The following is a 25,822-nucleotide window of genomic DNA, read 5'->3' as shown; positions in this document are numbered from 1 at the left end:
CTGTAGGTCTGAATCCACGATATGGCAGAGGTTGAAAAGCCATAACACCTACGTTTCTTCAACAATAGGTTATGGTCAATAATATCAAAGGCTGCAGTGAAATCTAACAGTACAGTTCCCACAATCCTATTATTATCAATTTCTTTCAACCAATCATCAGCCATTTGTGTCAGTGCAGTACATGTCGAGTGCCCTTCTCTATAAGCATGTTGAAAGTCTGTTGTTAACTTGTTTACAGAGAAATAGCATTGTATTTGGTTAGACACAATTCTTTCCAACAGTTCGCTAAGAGCAGGCAGCAAGCTGATAGACCTGCTGTTAGAACCAGTAAAGGTCGCTTTACTACTCTTGGGTAGCGGAATTACTTTGGCTTCCCTCCAGGCCTGAGGACAAAGACTTTCCTCTAGACTCAGATTAAAGATATGACAGATGGGAGTGGCTATAGTCAGCTACCATCCTCAGTAGCTTTCCATCTAAGTTGTCAATGCCAGGAGGTTTGCTGATTGATCATTTTTCCACCTCTCCCACACTAACTTTACAAAATTCAAACTTGCAAAACTTTTCTTTCATTATTAGTGTTTTTATGCATGACTATGATAGCACTGTTCATTGTTGGCATTTCCTGCCTAAATTTGCACACTTTGCCAATGAAGTAATCATTAAAATAATTGGCAACATCAAATGGTTTTGTGATGAATAAGCCCTCTGATTCGATGAAAGTTGAATATGTCTTTCTGCCCATAATTTCATTTAAAGTACTCCGAAGTAGTTTTTTTTCCCATCATTCTTTATATCATTAATCTAGGCTTCATAACAGTTTCTTATTTTTGTTGAGTTTAGTCACATAATTTCTCAATTTGCATTAAGTCAGCCAGTCAGATGTGCAGCCAGGCTTATTAGCCAATCCTTTGGCCCCATCTCTTTCAACCATACAGTTTTTAAATTCCTCTTTAATCCATGGAGGCTTAACAGTTCTAACAGTCAGCTTCTTAACAGGCACATGTTTATCAATAATTGGAAGAAGCAATTTCATAAATTAATCAAGTGCAGCATCTGGATGCTCCTTATTAATCACATCATCCACATAAGAGTCACAGCAAAATCTTTTGTATGATCTCTGATATACTATTTTAGGCCCAGCTGTTGGAACTTTGATTTTCCTAGATATAGCCACTATACTGTGATCACTGCATTCAATGGGAACGGATACAGCTTTAGAACAAAGTTCTACAGTATTACTGAAAATGTGATTGATACATGTGAATTATCTTGTTCTTGTAGTGTTTGTAAACACCTTGGTAGGTTGATTAATAACCTGAACCAGATTAAAGGCACTGGTCACAGTGAGGCTTCCTCTTGAGCGAACAGCTTGATGAAAACCAGTCAATATTCAGGTCCCAAAGAAAGTAGACCTCTCTGTTTACATCACATACACTATCAAGCATTTCACACATATTATTTAGATACTGACTGTTAGCACTTGGTGGCCTTTAGCAACACCCCAAAAGAAAAAGCTTTAGATGTTCCAGGTTAACCTGCAACCACAACACTTCAATATCACTTGACATAAGATATTCTCTAAGCATTACAGGGATATGGCTTTCAATATATACAGCAACACCTCCCCCATAAGAATTTCTGTCTCTTCTATAGATGTTATATCTAGTCTGGGCTCTGGCCCAGCCCAGCCAGCGCCCAGACTTAAACCCGATCGAACATCTCTGGAGAGACCTGGTAATAGCTGTGCAGCGACGCTCCCCATCCAACCTGACAGAGCTTGAGAGAATCTGCAGAGAAGAATGGGAGAAACTCCCCAAATACAGGTGTGCCAACCTTGTAGCGTCATACGCAAGAAGACTCGAGGCTGTAATCGCTGCCAAAGGTGCTTCAACAATGTACTGAGTAAAAGGTCTGAATACTTAAAAAAAAAATATCACATTTGCAAAAATGTCAACCTGTTTTTGATTTGTTATTATGGGGTATTGTGTGTAGATAGATGAGGGTAAAACACAATTTAATCCATTTTAGAATAACGCTGTAACATAACAAAATGTTGAAAAAGTCAAGGGGTTTGAATACTTTCTGAATGCACTGTACATGATAAACTGGATATAGTCAAAGGCAAACACTCTCGTAACACACGGAGCAGAACCAAGGCCACCTATAGACCGCGCAATATGTATAGGGAATGTGAATCTTTGTGTTTTTACTTTTGTTATTTTCAAATTTCAGTTTTTTACAATTCTTATGGACTCTTGGAAGACTAGCCCTTGGCTTAAATAACCTACCACCCAAGGCCAACTGTACACTGGAGTTGCTTACCAAGAAGACAGTTCATGTTCTTGAGTGGACAAGTTTCAGTTTTGACTTAAATCTGCTTGAAAATGTATGTCAAGTCTTGAAAATTAATCCCCAACATCTTGACAGACCTTGAAGAATTTTGAAAAGAATAATTGGCAAATATTGTGTGCGAAGCCCTTAAAGACCCAAGGGGTTGGTTACCTGATGCTGCCCACTGCTCCGTCGGGACTGTTGAGCTCTGAGGCGGGCACGGTGTCCCACTTGAAGTGCAGCCCCCAGTTGAAGCCCCCCCGGACAATGGGGGAGGGGCTGTAGGCCAGGGTGTCAGCGCTAATAATGTCAATGACGGGACACACCACTGTTTTGCGGTCCCGCTGGATGGGAGCCAGCAGGGGCTGCAGCCACGCCTCATTCACCTCACAGTGGCTGTCCAGGAACACAAGCACCTCCCCTTCAGAGAGGAAACGCCAATCAGGAGAGAGGATGGAGAACAATGGGGAGAGTTCTCAGATCAGGGTTTCTTGGGGATAAGGGTACACAACTACAGTTTGGTTCATCTGTACCATGGTCCCCTATATCAGACTGCTGCTGATTATAATATAACCCTATTACATCTGTACTGAACTTGACAGAAGACGTCCATGTCTCAGTGTGCATATTGTTACATGGTGTCAGAAGTGGGATCCCGTCTCAGTGTGCATATTGTTACATGGAGTCAGAAGTGGGATCCCGTCTCAGTGTGCATATTGTTACATGGAGTCAGAAGTGGGATCCCGTCTCAGTGTGCATATTGTTACATGGTGTCAGAAGTGGGATCCCGTCTGTGTGCATATTGTTACATGGTGTCAGAAGTGGGATCCCGTCTCAGTGTGCATATTGTTACATGGTGTCAGAAGTGGGATCCCGTCTCAGTATGCATATTGTAACATGGTGTCAGAAATGGGATCCCGTCTCAGTGTGCATATTGTTACATGGTGTCAGAAGTGGGATCCCATGTCAGTGTGCATATTGTTACATGGTGTCAGAAATGGGATCCTGTCTCAGTGTGCATATTGTTACATGGTGTCAGAAGTGGGATCCCATGTCAGTGTGAATATTGTTACATGGTGTCAGAAGTGGGATCCCATGTCAGTGTGCATATTGTTACATGGTGTCAGATGTGGGATCCCGTCTCAGTGTGCATATTGTTACATGGTGTCAGAAGTGGGATCCCATGTCAGTGTGCATATTGTTACATGGTGTCAGAAATGGGATCCCGTCTCAGTGTGCATATTGTTACATGGTGTCAGAATGGGATCCCGTCTCAGTGTGCATATTGTTACATGGTGTCAGAAGTGGGATCCAGTCTCAGTGTGCATATTGTTACATGGTGTCAGAAGTGGGATCCTGTCTCAGTGTCAGAAGTGGGATCCCATGTCAGTGTGCATATTGTTACATGGTGTCAGAAGTGGGATCCCATGTCAGTGTGCATATTGTTACATGGTGTCAGAAGTGGGATCCCGTGTCAGAAGTGGGATCTCGTCTCAGTGTCAGAAGTGGGATCCAGTCTCAGTGTGCATATTGTTACATGGTGTTAGAAATGGGATCCCGTCTCAGTGTCATAAGTGGGATCCCATGTCAGTGTGCATATTGTTACATGATGTCCGAAGTGGGATCCAGTCTCAGTGTGCATATTGTTACATGGTGTCAGAAATGGGATCCCGTCTCAGTGTGCATATTGTTACATGGTGTCAGAAATGGGATCCCGTCTCAGTGTGCATATTGTTACATGGTGTCAGAAATGGGATCCAGTCTCAGTGTGCATATTGTTACATGGTGTCAGAAATGGGATCCAGTCTCAGTGTGCATATTGTTACATGGTGTCAAGTGGGATCCCATGTCAGTGTGCATATTGTTACATGGTGTCAGAAGTGGGATCCCGTGTCAGTGTGCATATTGTTACATGGTGTCAGAAATGAGATCCCGTCTCAGTGTGCATATTGTTACATGATGTCAGAAATGAGATCCCGTCTCAGTGTGAATATTGTTACATGGTGTCAGAAATGGGATCCAGTCTCAGTGTGCATATTGTTACATGGTGTCAGAAGTGGGATCCTGTCTCAGTGTGCATATTGTTACACGGTGTCAGAAGTGGGATCCCGTGTCAGTGTGCATATTGTTACATGGTGTCAGAAATGGGATCCCGTCTCAGTGTGAATATTGTTACATTATTGGGTAACACTTTATATTAAGGTCCCTTAATAAACCAATGATTAAAAAAATGGTAATTCAATTATTTAAACACTCTTTATAAATGGTTTATTAAATATAAAGTGTTCCCCATTAGTGAAGAGTTATGGTTTGGGGGGGCTCACCGGTGGCATGAGAAGCACCTATCATCCTCCCTCTGATCAATCCCTCTCTCTTCTCGTTACGGACCACCTTGACCTTGATCTGGAGTTTGTGCTGCTGGACATAGCTGTCAAGATCTTCCTTCAGGTCAGCTGTGGTGGAGAGACAGGACAGGAGAGATGCTTCCAGATGGAGCTGATATCTTTATCTATACATGTAGATCCCATTGCGATCAAAGCTCTATTTTCTATCTAAACTTACTCATAAGACCCTTGGCGAACTTTTCAGTTGATACAGACAACACTCTTTTTCAATATGCCAATACAATACAGTAGCCTGCGTTTGTTCTCCAAGTAGGTCAATGAAGCACGCACACTGTAGACAGACACACATTCCGTGACAGCATCCAATAATTTACTGGGCCTTGTTATGGTCTGCGTCGCTCCGGCGAGCCTGAACAAAACCAATAGAGATGCACAACTGAAAAGAGCAGCTTGCCTAGTTCACTGCTGTCATCCACCAGTATAATCTCATGCAGCAGGTAGGCCGGCGTGCGATCCAGGACACTGTGCACGGTGCGCAGGAGGGCAGAGAACGCCTCGTTGAAGAAGCAGATCACTACGCTGGCCGCGGGGAGGGACAGAGGATAGATCATGTCTCGGCACCTGAGAGAGGGATGGGATGGGAGTCACTATAAACACATATTGCATGTTAGCACACCAAGCCACTGTAGTTCTACAGGGACAAACAGAACTAGAATCAGATCCTCTTTGATAATGGAATGCATACAACACCACTCACTCATTAGGGTTTTCATCCATAAAACGATTAATTCATTCAAGGTTTATACAAATATGTCCATTCAATAGACATTTGTGTTAAAAAAAAAACAAATAAAAAAGAAAAACTGTCCAACACCCATGTCTTTATGGTATATAGTTTAGAAGTTAGACGTCTTACTCTTAGAATTTAGCATATTTAGAGTGAATGGAATTTCATATATTTATATATTTATTTACAAAGCTAACAGACTGAATTTCAATATCCACCCTCAGCGAAGACAATCTGTTCATGTTTTCATTGTGCATTTCTGTGTCTCCCTTTAAATTGCCATAGAAACGGCCCCTCTCACCGTAGATTGACCGCCAAGGATCTGGAGATGAAAATGACTTAGGTATCAAGTTGATTTTGATTGGTAATGTAGAAACAACTCATCCAGAACGCAGCAGCCCGTCTGGTGTTCAACCTTCCCAAGTTCTCTCACGTCACCCCGCTCCTCCGCACACTCCACTGGCTTCCAGTTGAAGCTCGCATCTGCTACAAGACCATGGTGCTTGCCTACGGAGCTGTGAGGGGAACGGCACCTCAGTACTTTCAGGCTCTGATCAGGCCCTACACCCAAACAAGGGCACTGTGTTCATCCACCTCTGGCCTGCTGGCCCCCCTACCTCCGCGGAAGCACAGTTCCCGCTCAGCCCAGTCAAAACTGTTCGCTGCTCTGGCACCCCAATGGTGGAACAAGCTCCCTCACGACGCCAGGACAGCGGAGTCAATCACCACCTTCCGGAGACACCTGAAACCCCACCTCTTTAAGGAATACCTGGGATAGGATAAAGTAATCCTTCTAACCCCCCCCCCCCCCCCCCCCCCAAAAAAAAAGATATAGATGTACTATTGTAAAGTGGTTGTTCCACTGGATATCATAAGGTGAATGCACCAATTTGTAAGTCGCTCTGGATAAGAGCGTCTGCTAAATGACGTAAATGTAAATGAAACAGAAACACCTCCAAATGGTACCACATCCCAACCCCAAATATGGAACAGATACACCCAAGAGCGGCTTGGTCTAAACTAGCAACAGCCACAGCAAATTAACATTCTTATTTCATCCACATTGTCAAGTACTAGTATATTAAGGTTATACTACTGTAGAAAAAAATCTAATGATTCATTCTATGTGATTTATAATGACAAAGAAAACAAAGTTCTGACATTATTTTCGTAGCACTCTACGCTCATGCTCTGTCACTGTGCAGCTTGTAATGCAACATTTGGCTTGTGACTGTCACACCTACAGAACTTTCTTCAACCTTGTGAAAGTCTTACCCCTTGGACACGTTAACAGTTTTACCCTTTGCTATAAAATCCTATGCCTTAACTACTCACTCTCTGCCATATCCTGTCTTGTGTCTTCTGATCCCTCCTGTCTCAGCCTCCAGTATTTATGCTGCAGTAGTTTATGTGTCGGGGGGCTAGGGTCAGTCTGTTACATCTGGAGTATTCTCTTGTCTTATCCGGTGTCCTGTGTGAATGTAGATATGCTCTCTCTAATTCTCTCTCTCTCTTTCTTTCTTTCTCTCGGAGGACCTGAGCCCTAGGACCATGCCTCAGGACTACCTGGCATGATGACTCCTTGCTGTCCCCAGTCCACCTGGCCATGCTGCTGCTCCAGTTTCAACTGTTCTGCCTGCGGCTACGGAACCCTGACCTGTTCACCGGACGTGCTTGTTGCACCCTCGACAATTACTATGATTATTATTATTTGACCATGCTGGTCATTTACGAACATTTTAACATCTTGACCATGTTCTGTTATAATATCCACCCGGCACAGCCAGAAGAGGACTGGCCACCCCTCATAGCCTGGTTCCTCTCTAGGTTTCTTCCTAGGTTTTTGGCCTTTCTCAGGAGTTTTTCCTAGGGAGTTTTTCCCAGCCACCGTGCTTCTTTCACATGCATTGCTTGCTGTTTGGGGTTTTAGGCTGGGTTTCTGTACAGCACTTTGAGATTTCAGCTGATGTACGAAGGGCTATATAAATAAATTTGATTTGATTTGATATCCTAACATGTCTGCAGGATTTACAAACTCTCCTAAAACATTTATAAGCAACTCATCGTAACACATAACATGTGTGATAACTCCAACCTACAGGCCTACTTGTTAGGCACAGACCAATGCTAAATCAATTAATCTCTAGACAGATGATTTGGCTTGTCCTTTGATTTTGTAATGGCCACAAGCCAGGCAGAGAGAGATTGACATGATTTCCCATTTAGCCTTTGGCTACCGTCGCCCTTCATGCGATGGCTTGCAAAGTGCTGCGTCAGCCGTTCACTTTGAATGGGTCAATAAACCCACATATATGCCAAGCACAAACACGCTGTCGCACTCTCACTCACTTGTCGTCCCTAGTGTCGGGGAGGTCTCTGTGGTAGCCTAGTCGATTGCTGATCAGTACATTGAAAGCATGCTTGTGATAGCCCATGTCGCGCACCTCCTGGTCTTGCTCATTAAAAATCATACCTGAAAAGGAAAAGACGGGATGATGAAAAAAAAAAATGCAAGTTTATTCAATTGTTTAGAATAGGGAAGGTACTTGTGGTAGTTGGTCAGTATGAGGATTCTATTGATGTATCCAAGTTGCCATGGTAACACAAGGGGCCTTTGTCCAGAGTGTGAGGTAATGGCTTAGGTTTACTTTACTCCAATTCAAAAACATTTCAATAATGCTTTTTCATTGCTGCAATGCACCATTTGTGTGTTTCGTCGTTGCACCTGCTTTCAGACAGTTAGAATCACTCAATGCCAACCGATAATCTGTAATGAGTTACGGTTAGCTTGATTGTTCCTATGTTTCTCACTGTCTAACTATAAATGGGCTTTGATGCATAAAGACATCGTGGAAACGCCTAGGCTACACTTACTTTTCACATCGCTCTCCTGTTAAACGTTTTATTGGTTGACATGGGAGCAAACCAACATTACAAACTTCCCTTTTGGACCCATGAAGATTACAGACTGTCAAAATGTCCTAAACCATTCCAGAATTTGTCATGGGTACGATTGAGCTTGTGGAGCTGTGAGTGCTCATCGTTCTGAGTGTATGTGACACTCTGAAGGTAATAGGCCTACAGTCCATAGGAGTTGATTACGATGCAGTTCACATGAGCTTCATTACCGTAATTTCCAGACTATTAAGCGCACCTGAATATAAGCCGCACCCACTGAATTAAAAAAATATATATATATTTTGAACATTAATAAGCCGCACATGTCTATAAGCCGCAGGTGCCTACCGGTACATTGAAACAAATGAACTTTACACAGGCTTTAACGAAACACGGCTTGTAACAAAAATGAATTGGTTTTAACAAAACAAGGCTTGTAACAAAAATAAATAGGCTTTAACGAAACACGGCTTGTAACAATGTTTTTTTTTTTTCTTCAGTAATCTTTAGTTGTCTTTTTGCACTGAGTCAATTCCTCACGCTGCTGTTTCCAACGTCTTATCATCGACTCATTAAGACCAAGCTCCCATGCAGCAGCTCTATTTCCTTTTCCAACAGCCAGATCAATCGCCTTCAACTTGAAAGCTGCATCATATGCATTTCTCCGTGTCTTTGCCATGATGAGGGTGCCAAAATGACTACCGTACTCAGAATGATGGGAAGTTTGAGAGCGCTCGATTTAATCTAAACAGTTAACAAAAAAGTTGTTTGACCATAACCCGTTTGGCAATTTCATTGGTCTAATGAAAGCTTCATGCCGCCAAAAAACTGAGCGCGTCACAGAATGTTTTTTTGGAGAAAAAAAATTGAAAGCGGGAAAAATCCATATATTAGCTGCGTCATTGTTTAAGCCGCGAGGTTCAAAGCTGGGAAAAAAGTTGCGGATTATAGTCCAGAATTTACGGTAATTAACTGACATCCATTTTGAGATTTTCTTCCAGGCCAGCTTCTTTACATAATCTGCTATGGTAACATTAATTTTCATGTAAACTCCTATAAAGTTCTGTATAAAGATAAGAGTGAAATCATATTTGACCAACGGGGGTTGTTTCAAGTTTCATGCTCTGAAGGAGGGCTCACTTACCCATCTCAGGAGAGAGATCGGTCTGCTTGTTGCCTCCTGCTCCTGCTGCAGGGACTGCCGTAATGCCATGTTCTGGCCCTCCTCCAGGGCCCTTGGAGAAACGGGGTTGGAAGTGGTGGGCCTGGGGCCCCTGGATGGGCACATACCTGAAGGTGGGCCGGCCGCCGTCTTGGCCCAGGCTGAAGTAGAGGAAGAGTAAGACGGACCAGGTCACGGAGGTGAAGAGGCAGCCATAGCAGAAATAGCGCAGTGTGACGCTACCCATGGTAGCCCTAGCATCGTCGGCGCTCCGTGCTCAGGCCCCTGTCGAGGAAACCATAGACAATAAAGAAAGGGTCTAGATGGAAGCGTACACTTCTGCATACAAGCAGTTATGTGGTGCATTGAGTGAGCTGGAAGCTTTCAGTTCTGCAGTGCATTGAGTGAGTTCTTGAGTTTCTATGAATAGCCTGAAGGAACTAAATATCACTTGTCTTCTCTCAGGGAAGAAAACATGCACAAGTTATCCTGCTGAGGCTTTTTTGAAAAGAAAACGCTCTGTAAACACATCTATTTATAACCCACAAAACATCCAAAATAATATACGCCTTATTTCTGTTGCCCATCTCTGGCAGAAAAACAAGGAATGTCAGATATGTGAGTTTGATTATAATTACGTGCGCTTTTTGGCACTGCATTCAAACAGATAAACAAATCTTAATACAACAAAAGCACCCAGCATGGGGGAGCCATCACAGTTTCTGTCAGATGAGGACAGCAGGGCGAAAACAAGGCTAGTCCTTTCTGAAAAACACTTAGGCCTAAGCATGATTCACCGGTGACCAGATGCACACGGACGTCACAGAATGTTCCTTTGCTTTGGCACTTAGTGGCTTGTTAGTGAAAATGGGAAGGGAAGATGATCAGAGGTGAGAGAGATAGAAAGAGAGAGGCGATGAGTCATTAGAGAAGAACATTTGGGATAGAGTAAAAGAAAAAGTGCAAACCCATTAATAGATAAATGCAGAAGTAGTGCATGTGATGAAAGGATCAGGCTAGCCCTAGTTGAAGCGGACAGACTGAGCTATGGTATGAAGCTCACGCAGTGTGCCAAATGATTCAGGAAAGAAACCAAGTGCAACATTCTATATGGCAGTGGTATTCAAAGTTGGGGTCGCAACCATGAACTGCAGTGGGTACAAATTATTATATGGGACAATACACTAACGTTTCTGAGAAAGATAATTAGAAAGATTATATTTTATCGAGTAGGCCTAATTTATTGGTTTCTTTTCATTTAGAAAATGTAAGGTTATTTTGATGTAAAAATCTAAATTGACAGATTTTAAGGTTGTGTCATTAGATTTAGGGTTGGGTCGTGAGAATTCATTGTGGAATAGATGGGGTCCCCAGAAATTCTGACGGGAAAAATTGGTTCCCCGCTGAAATTTTTGCAATACCACTGCATCGTGGTATACCCATGGCCAACCTAAAGGGGTGAGCAATATGGCTTGGGTGGTCTAGTGGTTTGTGCCGCCACTCACAGCCCACATGTAGCCTACACTGCCTTTTGACCAAAGCAAAGGCATTGCACATCTAACTTCTTTAAAGCATGTGCAAAAAACAAATTCTATGAAGGTGGTTCCACAGTATGAGGAAGAATCTCAATACTTTCTACTTTCGTAAATAAACAAAGGAAATGAGGTTAGTTGAAATGCACCAATGCGCTAGTATGACCTGCTGGACTAGAGCCCATTTCTGATAACAAAAAGTCTATAGGCTAGCTAATGTCAAATGTTGATAGCTGAATTATATAAGGACAAAGGTCATTTGAATTTCACCAACAAGTGAACCATTAACCACACAAACAGGTAGTTTGAAGTCTCTGTTACTTGATACAAGGAAGAACCCACTCAGTTTCACACAGAGACCAGTGGCATCACCACTCCACCACAAATTCAACAGAGGGACAGAGCTAGGCTGGGAGAGGGGAAATAAGGGGAAAGTAAAGCCTTGTTCACATTGGCAGTTTGAAGTGACTAAAATCAAAACATTTTGCAAACCAAAAAGGACTTGTTTTTTTCAGTTGTTCTTAGACTATGATTTTGAACATACAAAGCCACTGGGAAATGTTGATGGCAGGCATTGTTGTCACCTTAGCTTGCCACATAACTTCTGAGTAATAGAAAGCACGAGCACCACCACCAATCAGCCTACAGCACTGCGCACACCCCCTTTGTTACTATGACAACTAGTTAGAGTAGCCATGTCAGTGAATGACTGCTGTCTGAACCACTGAGGTATGGGTCTGAACACACACAAATCCCATTTGGTCACTTAGCCTGCTGTTTGGCCAGTCAGTATTCCAAAAGTGATTTAAGCATTAAGGCCTGCAGTGTGAACAAGGATTTAGAGAAACTGAGCTCTCCGAGACATGGTTAGAGGAGAAGTTGTCATGCTCCAGGTCCTACCCCCCTGCCCTGACTAGGAATGCCATAAAAGCCAATGAGCCCAGCAACACGACAGCCAATGAGAAATTTGATATTTCATCAACAATTAAAACGCCAGAAGGGGAAGGTTTTACCCAGATAAGGCTGTAAACCCACATCATTATTGAATAATGATTCTTGCAGGGACATCTGGGCTATGTGCGTGATAACATTTAAATTCTAAATACAGTTATCCTATATAGATTACCAGATTCTGTATTAACACAATACATTGGCTGTTCATTCATTATTATAGCGTCCTTCTCCGACACTGTCTGGCAGAGTGCACTGCAGGCATTTTTCATCTTGCAATTTTATGAATATGCATAGAGTAGCATCTCCCATATGTTTGTTTTTTATTCCATGTCAAACCACCCCATGCTTTTATAACCAAGGCAAAGGACAGAACTATTTTGTTTTTTACGTGTTATTTCTTACATTATTAGCCCAGGAAATGTTTTGTATTATTACATACAGTCGGGAAGAACTAAAAATGTTTTTAGTCCTAACCAGAAACCGTGGATAGATGGCAGCATTCGCCAAACCTGAAAGCGCGAACCATCACATTTAACAGGGCAAGGTGACTGGGAATATGGCCGAATACAAACAGTGGTTATTCCCTCTGTAAGGCAATCAAACAGGCAAAACTGCAGTATAGAGACAGTGGAGTTGCAATTCAACGGCTCAGACACGAGACGTACGTGGCAGGGTCTACAGACAATCACGGACTACAAAGGGAAAACCAGCCACGTCGCGGATACCGACGTCTTGCTTCCGGACACCTTCACCGCCCGCTTTGAGGATAACAGAGTCCCACCGACGCGGCACGCTACCAAAGACTGTGGGCTCCCCTTCTCCGTGGCCGACTTGATTAAGACATTTAAGCGTTAACCCTCGCAAGGCTTCTGGCCCAGATGACATCCCTAGCCGCGTCCTCAGAGCATGCGCAGACCAGCTGGCTGGAGTGCTTACAGACATATTCAATCTCTCCCTATCCCAGTCTGCTGTCCCCACATGCTTCAAGATGGCCACTATTGTTCCTGTACCCAAGAAAGCAAAGGTAATTAAACTAAATGACTTTCGCCCTGTAGCACTCACTTCTGTCATCATGAAGTGCTTTGAGAGACCAGTCAAGGATCTTATCACCTCTACCTTACCTGACACCCTAGACCCAATTCAATTTGCTTACAGCCCCAATAGATCCACAAACGATGCAATTGCCATCACACTGCCCACTGCCCTATCCCATCTGGACAAGAGGAATACCTATGTAAGAAGGCTGTTCATTGACTACAGCTCAGCATTCAACATCATAGTACCCTCCAAGCTCATCATTAAGCTCGAGGCCCTGGGTATGAACCCCACCCTGTGCAACTGGGTCCTGGACTTCCTGACGGGCCGCCCCCAGGTAGTGAAGGTAGGAAACAACACATCCACTTCACTGATCCTCAACACTGGGGCCCCAAAAGGATGCGTGCTCAGCCCCTCCTGTACTCCCGGTTCACCCATGACTGCGTAGCCACGCACGCCTCCAACTCAATCATCAAGTCTGCAGACGACACAACAGTAGCAGGCCTGATTACCAACAATGACGAGACAGCCTACAAGGAGGAGGTGAGGGCCCTGAGAGTGTGGTGCCAGGAAAACAACCTCTCACTCAACATCAACAAAACAAAGGAGTTGATCGTGGACTTCAGGAAACAGCAGAGGGAGCACCCCCCCATCCACATCGATGGGACTGCAGTGGATAAGGTGGAAAGCTTCAAGTTCCTCGGCGTACACATCACTGACAAACTGAAATGGTCTACCTACAGAGACAGTGTGGTGAAGAAGATGCAACAGCGCCTCTTCAACCTCAGGAAGCTGAAGAAATTTGGCTTGGCACCTAAAACCCTCACAATCTTTTACAGATGCACAACTGAGAGCATCCTGTCGGGCCGTATCACCGCTTGGTATGCCGCAGGGCTCTCCAGAGGGTGGTGCGGTCTGCCCAACGCATAACCGGGGGCAAACTACCTGCCCTCTTGGACAACTACAGCACCCGATGTCACAGGAAGGCCAAAAATATCATCAAGGACAACAACCACCCGAGCCACTGCCTGTTCACCCCGCTATCATCCAGAAGGCGAGGTCAGTACAGGTGCATCAAAGCTGGGACCGAGAGACAGAAAAACAGCTTCTATCTCAAGGCCATCAGACTGTTAAATAGCCATCACTAGCACATTAGAGGCTGCTGTCCTACATACATAGACTTGGAATCACTGGCCACTTTAATAATGGAACACTAGTCACTTTAATAATGTTTACATATTTTGCAATACTCATCTCATAAACTCAGCAAAAAAAGAAACGTCCTCTCACTGTCAACTGCGTTTGTTTTTAGCAAACTTAACATGCGCAAATATTTGTATGAACATAAGATTCAACAACTGAGACATGAACTGAACAAGTTTCACAGACATGTGACTAACAGAAATGGAATAATGTGTCCCTGAACAAAAGGGGGGGGGGCAAAATCAAAAGTAACAGTCAGTATCTGGTGGCCACCAGCTGCATTAAGTACTGCAGTGCATCTCCTCCTCATGGACTGCACCAGATTTGCCAGTTTTTGCTGTGAGATGTTACTCCACTCTTCCACCAAGGCACCTGCAAGTTCCCGGACATTCTGAGGGGAATGGCCCTAGCCCTCACCCTTCGATCCAACAGGTCCCAGATGTGCTCAATGGGATTGAGATCCGGGCTCTTCGCTGGCCATGGCAGAACACTGACATTCCTGTCTTGCAGGAAATCGCGCACAGAACGAGCAGTATGGCTGGTGGCATTGTCATGCTGGATGGTCATATCAGGATGGGCCTGCAGGAAGGGTACCACATGAGGGAGGAGAATGTCTTCCCTGTAACGCACAGTGTTGAGATTGCCTGCAATGACAACAAGCTCAGTCCGATGATGCTGTGACACACCGCCCCAGACCATGACGGACCCTCCACCTCCAAATTGATCCCGCTCCAGAGTACAGGCCTCGGTGTAACGCTCATTCCTTCGGCAATAAACGCAAATCCGACCATCACACCTGGTAAGACAAAACCGCGACTCGTAAGTGAAGAGCACTTTTTGCCAGTCCTGTCTGGTCCAGCGATGGTGGGTTTGTGCCCATAGGCGACGTTGTTGCCGGTGATGTCTGGTGAGGACCTGCCTTACAACAGGCCTACAAGCCCTCAGTCCAGCCTCTCTCCGCCTATTGCGGAAAGTCTGAGCACTGATGGAGGGATTGTGCGTTCCTGGTGTAACTCAGGCAGTTGTTGTTGCCATCCTGTACCTGTCCCGCAGGTGTGATGTTCGGATGTACCGATCCTGTGCAGGTGTTGTTACACGTGGTCTGCCACTGCGAGGACGATCAGCTGTCCTTCATGTCTCCCTGTAGCGATGTCTTAGGCGTCTCACAGTACGGACATTTCAATTTATTGCCCTGGCCACATCTGCAGTCCTCATGTCTCCTTGCAGCATGCCTAAGGAACATTCACGCAGATGAGCAGGGACCCTGGGCATCTTTCTTTTGGTGTTTTTCAGAGTCAGTAGAAAGGCATCTTTTAAGTGTCTTAAGTTTTCATAACTGTGACCTTAATTGCCTACTTAAGCTGTTAGTGTCATGTTCATTCATTGTTTATGGTTCATTGAACAAGCATCGGAAACAGTGTTTAAACCCTTTACAATGAAGATCTGTGAAGTTATTTGGATTTTTACGAATTATCTTTGAAAGACAGGGTCCTGAAAAAGGGACGTTTCTTTTTTTGCTGAGTTTATGCATATACTGTATCCTATCATATCTTAGTCTATGCCATTCTGATATTGCTCATCCAAATATTTATATATTCTTAATTCCATTCCATTACTTTAGATGTATGTGTATTGTTGTGAAATTGTTTGATATTACTGCACTTTGGGAGCTAGAAACACAAGCCTTTCTCTACACCCGCAATAACATCTGCTAAATGTGTGTGACAAATAAAATTTGACTTGACATAGTGCCTTCAGAAAGTTTTCATACCCTTGACTTATTCCACATGTTGTTACAGCCTGAATTCCAAATGGATTAGTCTTCTCACCCATCTACACACAATACCCCATAATGACAAAGTGAAAACATGTTTTTAGAATTTTTTGCAAATTTATTGACAAATAAATACAGAAATATACACCCGAGTCAATACATTGTAGAAGCACCTTTGGCAGCGATTACAGCTGTGAGTCTTTCTGGCTAAGTCTATAAGACCTTTCCAGAGCTGGATTGGGCAACATTTGCACTTTATTATTTTCAAAATTCTTCAAACTTTAAAATTGATTGTTGATCATTGCTAGACAACAATTTAAGTCTTGCCATAGATTTTCAAGCAGATTTAAGTAAAAACTAACTCTGCCACTCAGGAACATTTACTGTCTTCTTGGTAAGCAACTCCAGTGTAGATTTGGCCTTGTGTTTTAGGTTATTGTCCTTCTGAAAGGTGAATTTACCTCCCAGTGTCTGGTGGAAAGCAGACTGAACCAGGTTTTCCTCTAGGACTTTGCCTGTGCTTAGCTCCGCTTCTTTTTTATCCAGAAAAACTCCCCAGTCCTTAACGATTACAAGCATACCCACAACATGATGCACTATTGCTTGAAAATATGGAGTGATACTCAGTAATGTGTTGTGTTGGATTTTCCCCAAACATAACACTTGGTATTCAGAATGAAAAGTGAATTGCTTGGCACATTTTTTTTGTAGTATTACTTTAGTGCCTTGTTGCAAACAGGATGCATGTTTTGGAATATTTGTATTCTGTACAGGCTTCCTTCTTTTCACTCTGTCAATTAGGTTAGTATCGTGGCGTAACAATACTGAACAAAAATATAAAATGCAAAAATGTCTACGATTTAACAGTTACAGTTCATATAAGGAAATCAGTCAATTGAAATAAATTAGGCCCTAATCTGTGGATTTCACATGACTCGGCAGGAATTTAGCCATGGGTGGGCATAGGCCCAGCCAATCAGAACGAGTTTTACTACATACAGAAATACTCCTCAGTTTCACCAGCTGTCCAGGTTGCTTGTATCAGATGATCCCGCAGGTGAAGAAGCTGAATTGCACTCTCCCTCAACTTGAGACATCTGTGGCATTGTGTTGTGTGACAAAACTTCACATTTAAGAGTGGCCTTTTATTGTCCCCAACACAAGGTGCACCTGTGTAATGATCATGCTGTTTATTCAGCTTATTGATTGCCAAACTAATCCACCTGACAGGTGTGGCATAAGGAGAAATGCTCACTAAGAGGGATGTAAACAAATTTGTGCACAAAATTTTAGAGAAATAAGCTTTTTGTGCTTATGGAACATTTCTGGGATCTTTTATTTCACCTCATGAAACCAACAGATTGCGTTTATATTTTATATGTTGTTGATCTATCCACAGTGTTCTCAGAGCCATTAAAGTCTATAACTGTTTCAAAGTCACTATTGGCCTCATGGTGAAATACCTGAACTGTTTCCATCCTCTCCGGCAACTGAGTTAGGAAGGATGCCTGTATCTTTGTAGTGACTGGGTGCATTGATACACCAGACAAAGTATAATTAATAACTTCACCATGCTCAAAGGGAAATTTAATAGGTGCCCTTCTTTGTGGTTGAATCTGTGTTTGAAATTCACTGCTCGACTGAGGGACCTTACAGATAATTGTATGTGTGGGGTACAGAGATGAGGTAGTCATTCAGAAATCATGTTAAACACTGTTATTTCACAGAGTCAGTCCATGCAACGTATGCACATTTTTACTCCTGAACGTATTTAGGCTTGCCATAACAACAGGGTTGAGTACTTATTTACTCAAGACATTTCAGCTTTTAATTTATTTGAAATACATAATTCCATTTTGACATTATGGATTATTGTGTGTAAGCCAGGGATAAAAAAATAAAAAATAAAATCTAAATGTAATCAATATTAAATTCCTTCTGTAACTCAACAAAATGTGGAAAAAGTAAAGGGTTGTGAATACTTTCTGAAGGCACTGAACATCCAAGTCGGTTGCTGTGGTCACAGACATTGGAAACGAAGGACTGCCCTTGAGCTCTGCCAGCAGGTCAAATAACAGGACTATCAGCGGTGGCTACTGTTGTGACATTAGGCTGACTACAGTATGTCGTGAAAGCAAACGGAGGAAAAATGAGGCGAGCTGATCTCGACACTGTCTAAATGGAAACGGCTTAGATATTGTGTCAAAGCAGTGGTTCTCAGGACACTAACTTTCAAAATGACTCTGCTGAATTTATAACCAAAATCAATATCCATTTCAGAGGAGTTGAGTGCTGAGAGGCCAGAGTTTCACGAGAAGAAGAAGATTGTAAATTAAAGTTGGCAGCGAGTTAATGGGATTCATCAGATGTAGCCGCCATGGTCCAGAGGGACAAAGCCGTTTTAAATTGTACCACAGAAAAGAGAACAGAGCCTTGCTAATTTAGTTCCTTTCTGGTTCAAATTTAGAAAATAGGACAAGCAGCACAAGTGCAAATATACTTTTAGTCTCTCTCGTTGGCATAGTCCTGTCACACACACACACAACACTTTCACCCGAATAGAAATTGTAAAAATATGCTGAACTGGCTCCATAAAAAAAATATGAAAAGGGTAGAAAAACAGATGCCAGTGTAGTCTATGTGGTCTAAAATTAGCCACCTGGAGCCTTTCTCCAGCTGAAACAGTAAAGGAGGGGCTTGTGCCATTAGGCTAATCCAAAGCTGCCATATTGCAGCAGGCATTTGGATAAGACTGGAGCTGCCTGTCACCACCCTGGACCCACAGAGCGGTAACAGCACAGTAGAGTAGACTAGAGCAAAGTTTAGTACAGTACACAGTAGAGCACACTAGAGTTGAGTACACTATAATGTACTGTATTGTATTAAACTCTCCTGTACTCTACTGTTCTGTACTCTGATGTCCAAACTTGTGAAACAGACATCTATGATTGGTTCAGATTTGATCCAGTACAGACCAACCAAATTTGGTCTTGTTTGGGGGCAGAGCTCATTAAAATAGCCAGTGTGTAGAATAATACCCAAATATGCAAAGGAGGATATCACATATTTGTACCTATTTAGGATACATCACCACGAAGAGAATGCCATTCATAACCTTATGCATTTCTGTGTTGTACAGATCAGGGACCCATTTTGAAATTCTGTTACCGGGTTTAAATTCACTTCACTTACTATAGTTCAATAACCAAAATATTTTTTTTTCAATGTCAGTGTGTATTGTCATAGCTGACACCCCATTTTTTTCTGCAGAGATCGTTGAATCTTAATTCAGAGCAAATGTTTAACTGTTTTCTTAAAAAAACAGATGGAGATTTTAAAGAAATGTTGTTACCAAACTTGGCATCTTCACAGTTCTTCCAGTAAATGTGTTTTAGTAAATTGTTCAGTGTAAATTGTTAAAAGTAGTACTTGTGCATAGAGTTGTATGGTTTGTTCAACTTTGAAATCAATGGGGGGTTTTTTGCAAACATTTTAAGTGTAAAATCTGAGTTACTGTGGAATTTCCCTTATTGTACAATATTTGAATCACTAGCCCAACTATGGGTTTAGTGCCTGTTGGACATGATCCTCGATTGCAGGCCGTTTCTTCCTAATGACACCTGGGCATGGGGCACTTGTCTCTCAATAAAAAAAATATATTTTAGCTGGCCGGTGCGCCACTCAATTGATGCACTGCGCCTTGCTTCTAAAGCTGCCTGATCTCAGCTGACAGTGCATGTCAGATTTCCCAGCCAAAACAGACTGTCACTGATCGCCAGCTTAAAATTGATGCACTAAAACGCAGTCATTGAAATTCTGCCAAAGCTCCATTTAATGTCAAGCTACTGTTCAACTCTGATATCATCTGCAAGGTTTATAGCAGCAGCAGGCACAAACACAACATAAGATGAAAACTGACAAAGATGTCGCCTTCATTGAGTTTCAATTGCAGAGGTATATAAAGATGGCGGCCTCCATGCGCTTACGACAAATTCAGTGTTTTGCTAAGTTGGCCGTATTGTACATTGCTAATGACCATAAAAATAAAAAAAAAGAGTAACAGAGAGCAGAGTATACACGATCCCAATGTTAGCTTCAAGATGCCAGCCATTTCAAAAAACCAAAAAGTAGATTGTGCTGATTTATTGGCACATTGAACCATATCGCGGGCCATAGTTTAACAACTCAGTGGATAGTGCTAAAAACAATGGTGTCATCCAATGTTCCCTCGAAGCTGCGCCTCCCCCGGGACTGCAGCGCAGAAGAAATATCAGTGCGCGCAGAGAAGCACGAGATTGAACGTCACTGAACTTCACTCAACTTTCTAGAGTTTTACCCATTAGTTAACGCCATCAACGTTTCCCTTTACGGTGGGAATTGTGAATGAATAAATCGGAATATTAGCCACTTTTAATGCAACATACCGAAACAAAACCATAACCAATCAGAGCTGCAGTGGGCCATTGCCATATATGGATCTGTGCCATTCACTTTGAACTGGACTGCTTTAAAACATCAGGGTCGTGGGTAGTTGCGATTGTTTTTAGATTATTATTACTTTCTTTAAATGTATTTAACTAGGCAAGTCAGTTAAGAACACGTTCTTATTTACAATGATGATCACTTCCGTGTCTGAAGGACAAGTGTATTAACAGGTCAATGTCAAGCTCTGGATGTTTCATGGAATGTAGACCTACATTGAACACCACACATTAGCTGCTACAGTAGGCTGTTAGAAATGATAGAACCGCTATTTCCATGTTAAAATGTTATGGATGCATTTTCTCCATTGTTTTTGATGGTAGGTTACTATAACTTAAAGCGAATACAGCATCAGTGCTCATAGTAAACGTGCGCCGGAAGTTGCACCAAATCAAAAGATCTAGACCAGGATCACACCCAACCAGTGAAAGCTCAACAGTGCCCATGCCATCTGGTATATTTTTCTGCATTGTATTTTGCATTATGATTAGGGCTGTCAAACAATTCACATTTTTAAATCAAGTTAATCGCAGGATGTGTTGTGATTAATTATGATTAACAACAAATTTAGATTTTGTTCAAATTGAGCTGTAATTTAAGATTTTTAGAAAGTAATCACAGTGATGCTGTATAGCCAGAGCTAGTCTGATTAATCAGGCTGTAATACACAATTAACTAGTATATATACAGCCTGAAACTAATGGCTGCAAAATCGTGTACATGTTCCTTACAAGCCAGAATGTTGAAAAAATTACATTTAAACTGCAGGCAACTGGTAGTGTGTCTTTCAGCTGCTGGAAAATATATGGTCCGGTTCAATAAAAATATTCACACCAAAAGGTGTTGATTGTTTTCCATCTTCCCCCTGCTTCAGAATATACCATTTCCATGGCATGCTTTGTTCAATAGCTATCGAGGAGGGAAAACTAAATATACCATATAAAACTCTCAATAGCTTTTGAACCAAGCATGCCATGACAATGAAAATTGTATATTCTGAAACAGGGGAAGATGGAAAGCAATCGAGATTTTTTTGTATTACTTTTTTTGTGTGCAATTCACACATAAAAGGTGTCGATTGTTCTCCTCCCCTGGTTTAGAATAAACAAGTCATGTTAATTTTACAAAAGCTGTATCCCTTCTAACCATGACACAATTTCATGCTACTGTTACTGACGAGCGAAAACCGAATATCCAATGTAAAATTACTTTACCTAGGTGTCCAACCGAAGCATTTACACCTAGTGTACAAAACATTAAAAAAAAACTTCCTAATGTTGCGTTAGTAATGTTTTGCCTTCAGAACAGCCTCAATACCGGCTCTCTAAAAAAATACTTTCCTGTGGATATTTTGTCTCAAATTTCGAACAGGTTAAGGACGTTAGATATAACGTTAGCTAGCTAGCTAGCTACTTAACTGATCGGCAAACTTCTAACTGTTAACGTTAGTTGTTAGCTACGTTAGCGTACAATGCAAAATAAAAGACACGCACGCTAGTTACTGAAACTTTGCTTTAACTAACACGTGAGTTGACATGTATTGGTCGCTCTTTCGTTTCAGTCTGTGATCACACTAGCTAATAAAACAACAAGCAGCTAACAGTAGCTAGTTAAAATCATCAATACAAACATTATTTGTTAGCGCGAGCCCTGACATCGCCAATGAGGATCGAGACTCGAGCCATGCCAACATTTCTGAAAATAAAGTGTCACGTAAACTTACGATGCACTTGCTTCATTGACATCCCAATTTGTCTATGCTGGTATTGCAAATTCCGTTGGTTAGGTACTGCGTCAACACCCAAGTCATACCTCCCCACCGCGGTCAGTACACAACAAACACCCCCGTGATACAAAAAACTACATCCCATCCAAATCCGTTTCTAGTTGCTTGGCCATTCTCTTTGGTTTAAAACAACCCAATGCACCAAGTAAATAGCTATAGCTAACGCTAGCAACCTAGCTACTCTTTTCTGAGTTTGGTCAGAGATATTAGAAAAGGAGAAGATAACAATGCCAGCGGGAAATGACTTGAAATACGTAAACGCTCCGCCCAGCAGACTATCGACCAATCGCGTTCAGGTTGTCATGGTGCGTTAGGCGTTTGCAAAAGCTAATCGTCAAACAATCCCTTACAAAGGTGAGGGAATGAGTCGAGAAACCTGCTTATTTTCCTCAAAAGTACGTAATATCACGATTTCAAAGCTATACGATATTACAGAGAACAAGTTAGTTATCCCACATCTCTGAACATATATGTAATGTTGTTCTTCTTGTTCACGTGATTCATGCTGTTTTATTTTTTTGTTAGCGCCAAATTGACTCCCATTCACTCCGTGAAGGAGAGATCGCCTTGTCCCATAATCACCCAGAATGCACCTTGCGGCACATTGTCGACGCATGGGCAACGTACACGATAGGCTTTAATAAGATTCCCTTTGAGTTCTCCATCTCCTCAAAAGTATCTCTGGCTTGGTTCTCGTACAGTGCAGTCGCTGTGCGGCGTAGGAGTTGATAATGCTGGATTACCCAATCAAATATGACTGATTCCCACAGTTCAGAGCAATCGAAACTCGAAAATGCCTGCAGTCGACGCAGCATAGCATTAGTGGAAACCAAAACAAGAGGGACCTACCTAAATTTGTCAAATAGAAACTATATTTTGCAACAGACAATCTATTTATACACTAGATTACAGACAGGGAGCGCGGTTTTAAAGCCACTGCGCCTCCATCTTGGCACTCCCCACCGTTGTAAAACATATTTTGAAAGCTATAGAAATGCATATATTAATGTCTACATTTGTTTTTGCAGAGTTTATTCTATCAAAGACACCTTAATGCAGGGATGGGCAATTGGCAGCCTGTGGCCAACAACATTTCACTTAGGGGGCTCTGACTGCATTGTGGGTATGGATGTGGGTACACAAACCCACAAGCACTGTAGCACCATCATGATGAGTTCAGATTTTTTGTGGCCCCCACCCCCATACACCCCCATACAAATCCCTGCCTTAAAGTGGCAAAATGGAACTTTTTGTGCGACCCGGGCGAAAATCACATAGAAATGTGAGTTATAAATCTATCAATCTACTTGAAAGCAAGTCTAAGAAGCAGTAGACTTAAGCAGTAGACCAGTTCTTAAGTTTTGTTTTTGCATTTTTTACTTTCGGTTTTGTACACCAACTTCAAACAGCAGAAATAACAATCTTTTTGGTTATGGAAAATATACTTCACAGCAGTTTAGATGGTACAATGATTCTATACATTATACTATCTTGCTTTGTCACATAAACTGAAATTAGGCAAACTATTAGAGTAAAAACAACACAAATGTGTTGTGTCATTGGAGCAAGTGTCGTTTGTTTGGGGTGTGATAGCCAGAATTGTTTCGTCCTGAGATCAGCAGTAAGTCTTTACCTACACATTCTGAAATAGCATTTTTGAATCCCCCAGCTTTATAATTTGAATGTGATACAAAACGAGGCAACGGTGTGCTTTCGGACCATGCGGACGCCTCCGAGCAGCGGGTAGGCTGTTTGGAGTGTTTATCCGACTGGATAAAAATATATATATATATATTATGTCCCCCCCACTTCTAAAACCACAGTTGCGCCCCTGCCATTATCCAACTGACAAATCGAGAAGATTTAAATACTGATAGTCTTTAGTTAAACTGCATTTTTCGTCCTCATGCATAATCCAACCCATTGGATTATGGATTCCACAACAATTGGTAGCTTTGGAAGTAAGATGGCGCCGGAGAAGATGGCAGAAGTTTTACGTGCCCCCAGCCGATTGTTTTTTTGTTTGCTTATTTGCCTTGTTTGTAAATTATTTTTTTACTTATTTTGTACATAATGTTGCTGCTCCCATCTCTTTTGTCCTAAAATAACTTCTAGACATCAGGACTGAGATTACTTAGCACGGACTAGCAGAATCCTTTTTTTCCTTTCACAACTCTGACGAGCGCAACGCGAAGAATACGCTACTTCCTCAGGAACAGGCCCCGATCCCCGTGATCTGCGTGAAGAGAAGGCGGAGAAAGAGGGGCCGAAGGTCCGGCTGCCTTCTGAGAATTCGCAGGCGATCGAATAAACCCCCACTTCCCTCCATTGTGCTAGCAAATGTGCAATCTTTGGACAATAAAATCGACGAGTTACGCAGAACATTAAACTACCAACAGGACATTAAAAACTGTAACATCTTATTCTTCACGTAGTCGTGGCTGAATGATGACAACATCAACATACAGCTGGCTGGTTATACGATGCACCAGCAGAATAGAACAGCGGCGTCTGGTAAGACAAGGGGCGGCGGTCTATGTATTTTTGTAAACAACAGCTGGTGCACGATATCTAAGGAAGTCTTGGGCTATTGCTCGCCTGAGGTAGAGTTTCTCATGATAAGCTGTAGACCCCTCTACCTACCGAGAGAGTTTTCATCTGTATTCTTTTCATCTGAGTTTTCAGCTGTTTACATACCACCACAGTCAGAAGCTGGCACTAAGACAGCATTGAATGAGCTGTACCAGAGGAAAAAGAACTCTGGACCACCTATACTCCACACACAGCGATGCATAGAAAGCTCTCCCTCACCCTCCATTTGGCAAATCTGACCATAATTCTATCCTCCTGATTCCTGCGTACTAGGAAAAATTAAAGCAGGAAGCACCAGTGACTAGATCAATAAAAAGAGTAGTCAGATGAAGCAGATGCTAAGCTACAGTAATGTTTTGCTAGCACAGACTGGAATATGTTCCGGGATTCCTCCGATGGCATTGAGGAGTACACCACGTTGTCCCCACAGTGACAGTATGCACATACCCCAACCAGAAGCCATGGATTACAGGCAGCATCTGAGCTAAAGGCTAAAGCTGCCGCTTTCAAGGAGCGGAACTCTAACCCGGAAGCTTATAAGAAATCCTGCTCTGCCCTCCGACGACCCATCAAACAGGCAAAGTGTCAATACAGGACTAAGATTAAATCGTACTACACCGGCTCTGATGCTCGGTAAATGTGGCAGGGCTTGCAAACCATTTCAAACTACAAGGGGAAGTAAAGCCGAGAGCTGCCCAGTGACACGAGCCTACCAGATGAGCTAAACTACTTCTATGCTCGCTTCGGGGCAAATAACACTGAAACAGCACCACCTGTTCCGGAAGACTGTGTGATCACGCTCTCCACAGCTGATGTGAGTAAGACCTTTAAACAGGTCAACATTCACAAGGCTGCAGGGCCAGACATATTACCAGGACATGTACTGCGAGCATGCGCTGACCAACTGGCAAGTGTCTTCACTGACATTTTCAACCTCTCCC

At 42.5% G+C, this 25,822-nt stretch overlaps 1 protein-coding gene across 2 annotated transcripts in view; it reads right to left on the bottom strand.

The window, feature by feature from the left end:
• Positions 1 to 22,508, bottom strand: part of LOC115150557 (polypeptide N-acetylgalactosaminyltransferase 11) — a 46,742-nt gene extending 24,234 nt beyond the window's left edge. For both annotated transcript variants that reach the window (XM_029693989.1, XM_029693995.1), the window contains exons 1-6: positions 22,227 to 22,508; positions 9,506 to 9,808; positions 7,813 to 7,936; positions 5,131 to 5,297; positions 4,656 to 4,784; positions 2,503 to 2,752 (exon numbers count right to left, since the gene is read on the bottom strand). In XM_029693989.1, coding sequence (XP_029549849.1) covers positions 2,503 to 2,752; positions 4,656 to 4,784; positions 5,131 to 5,297; positions 7,813 to 7,936; positions 9,506 to 9,770 — 935 coding nt within the window. In that variant the 5' untranslated portion in view covers positions 9,771 to 9,808; positions 22,227 to 22,508. The remainder of the gene's footprint in view (positions 1 to 2,502; positions 2,753 to 4,655; positions 4,785 to 5,130; positions 5,298 to 7,812; positions 7,937 to 9,505; positions 9,809 to 22,226) is intronic.
• Positions 22,509 to 25,822: the final 3,314 nt, after the last annotated feature.

Source organism: Salmo trutta, chromosome 2 (assembly GCF_901001165.1).
Source record: "Salmo trutta chromosome 2, fSalTru1.1, whole genome shotgun sequence".
In the NCBI taxonomy this organism is placed as follows: Eukaryota; Metazoa; Chordata; class Actinopteri; order Salmoniformes; family Salmonidae; genus Salmo; species Salmo trutta.
This window is presented reverse-complemented; position numbering and strand designations above follow the sequence as displayed.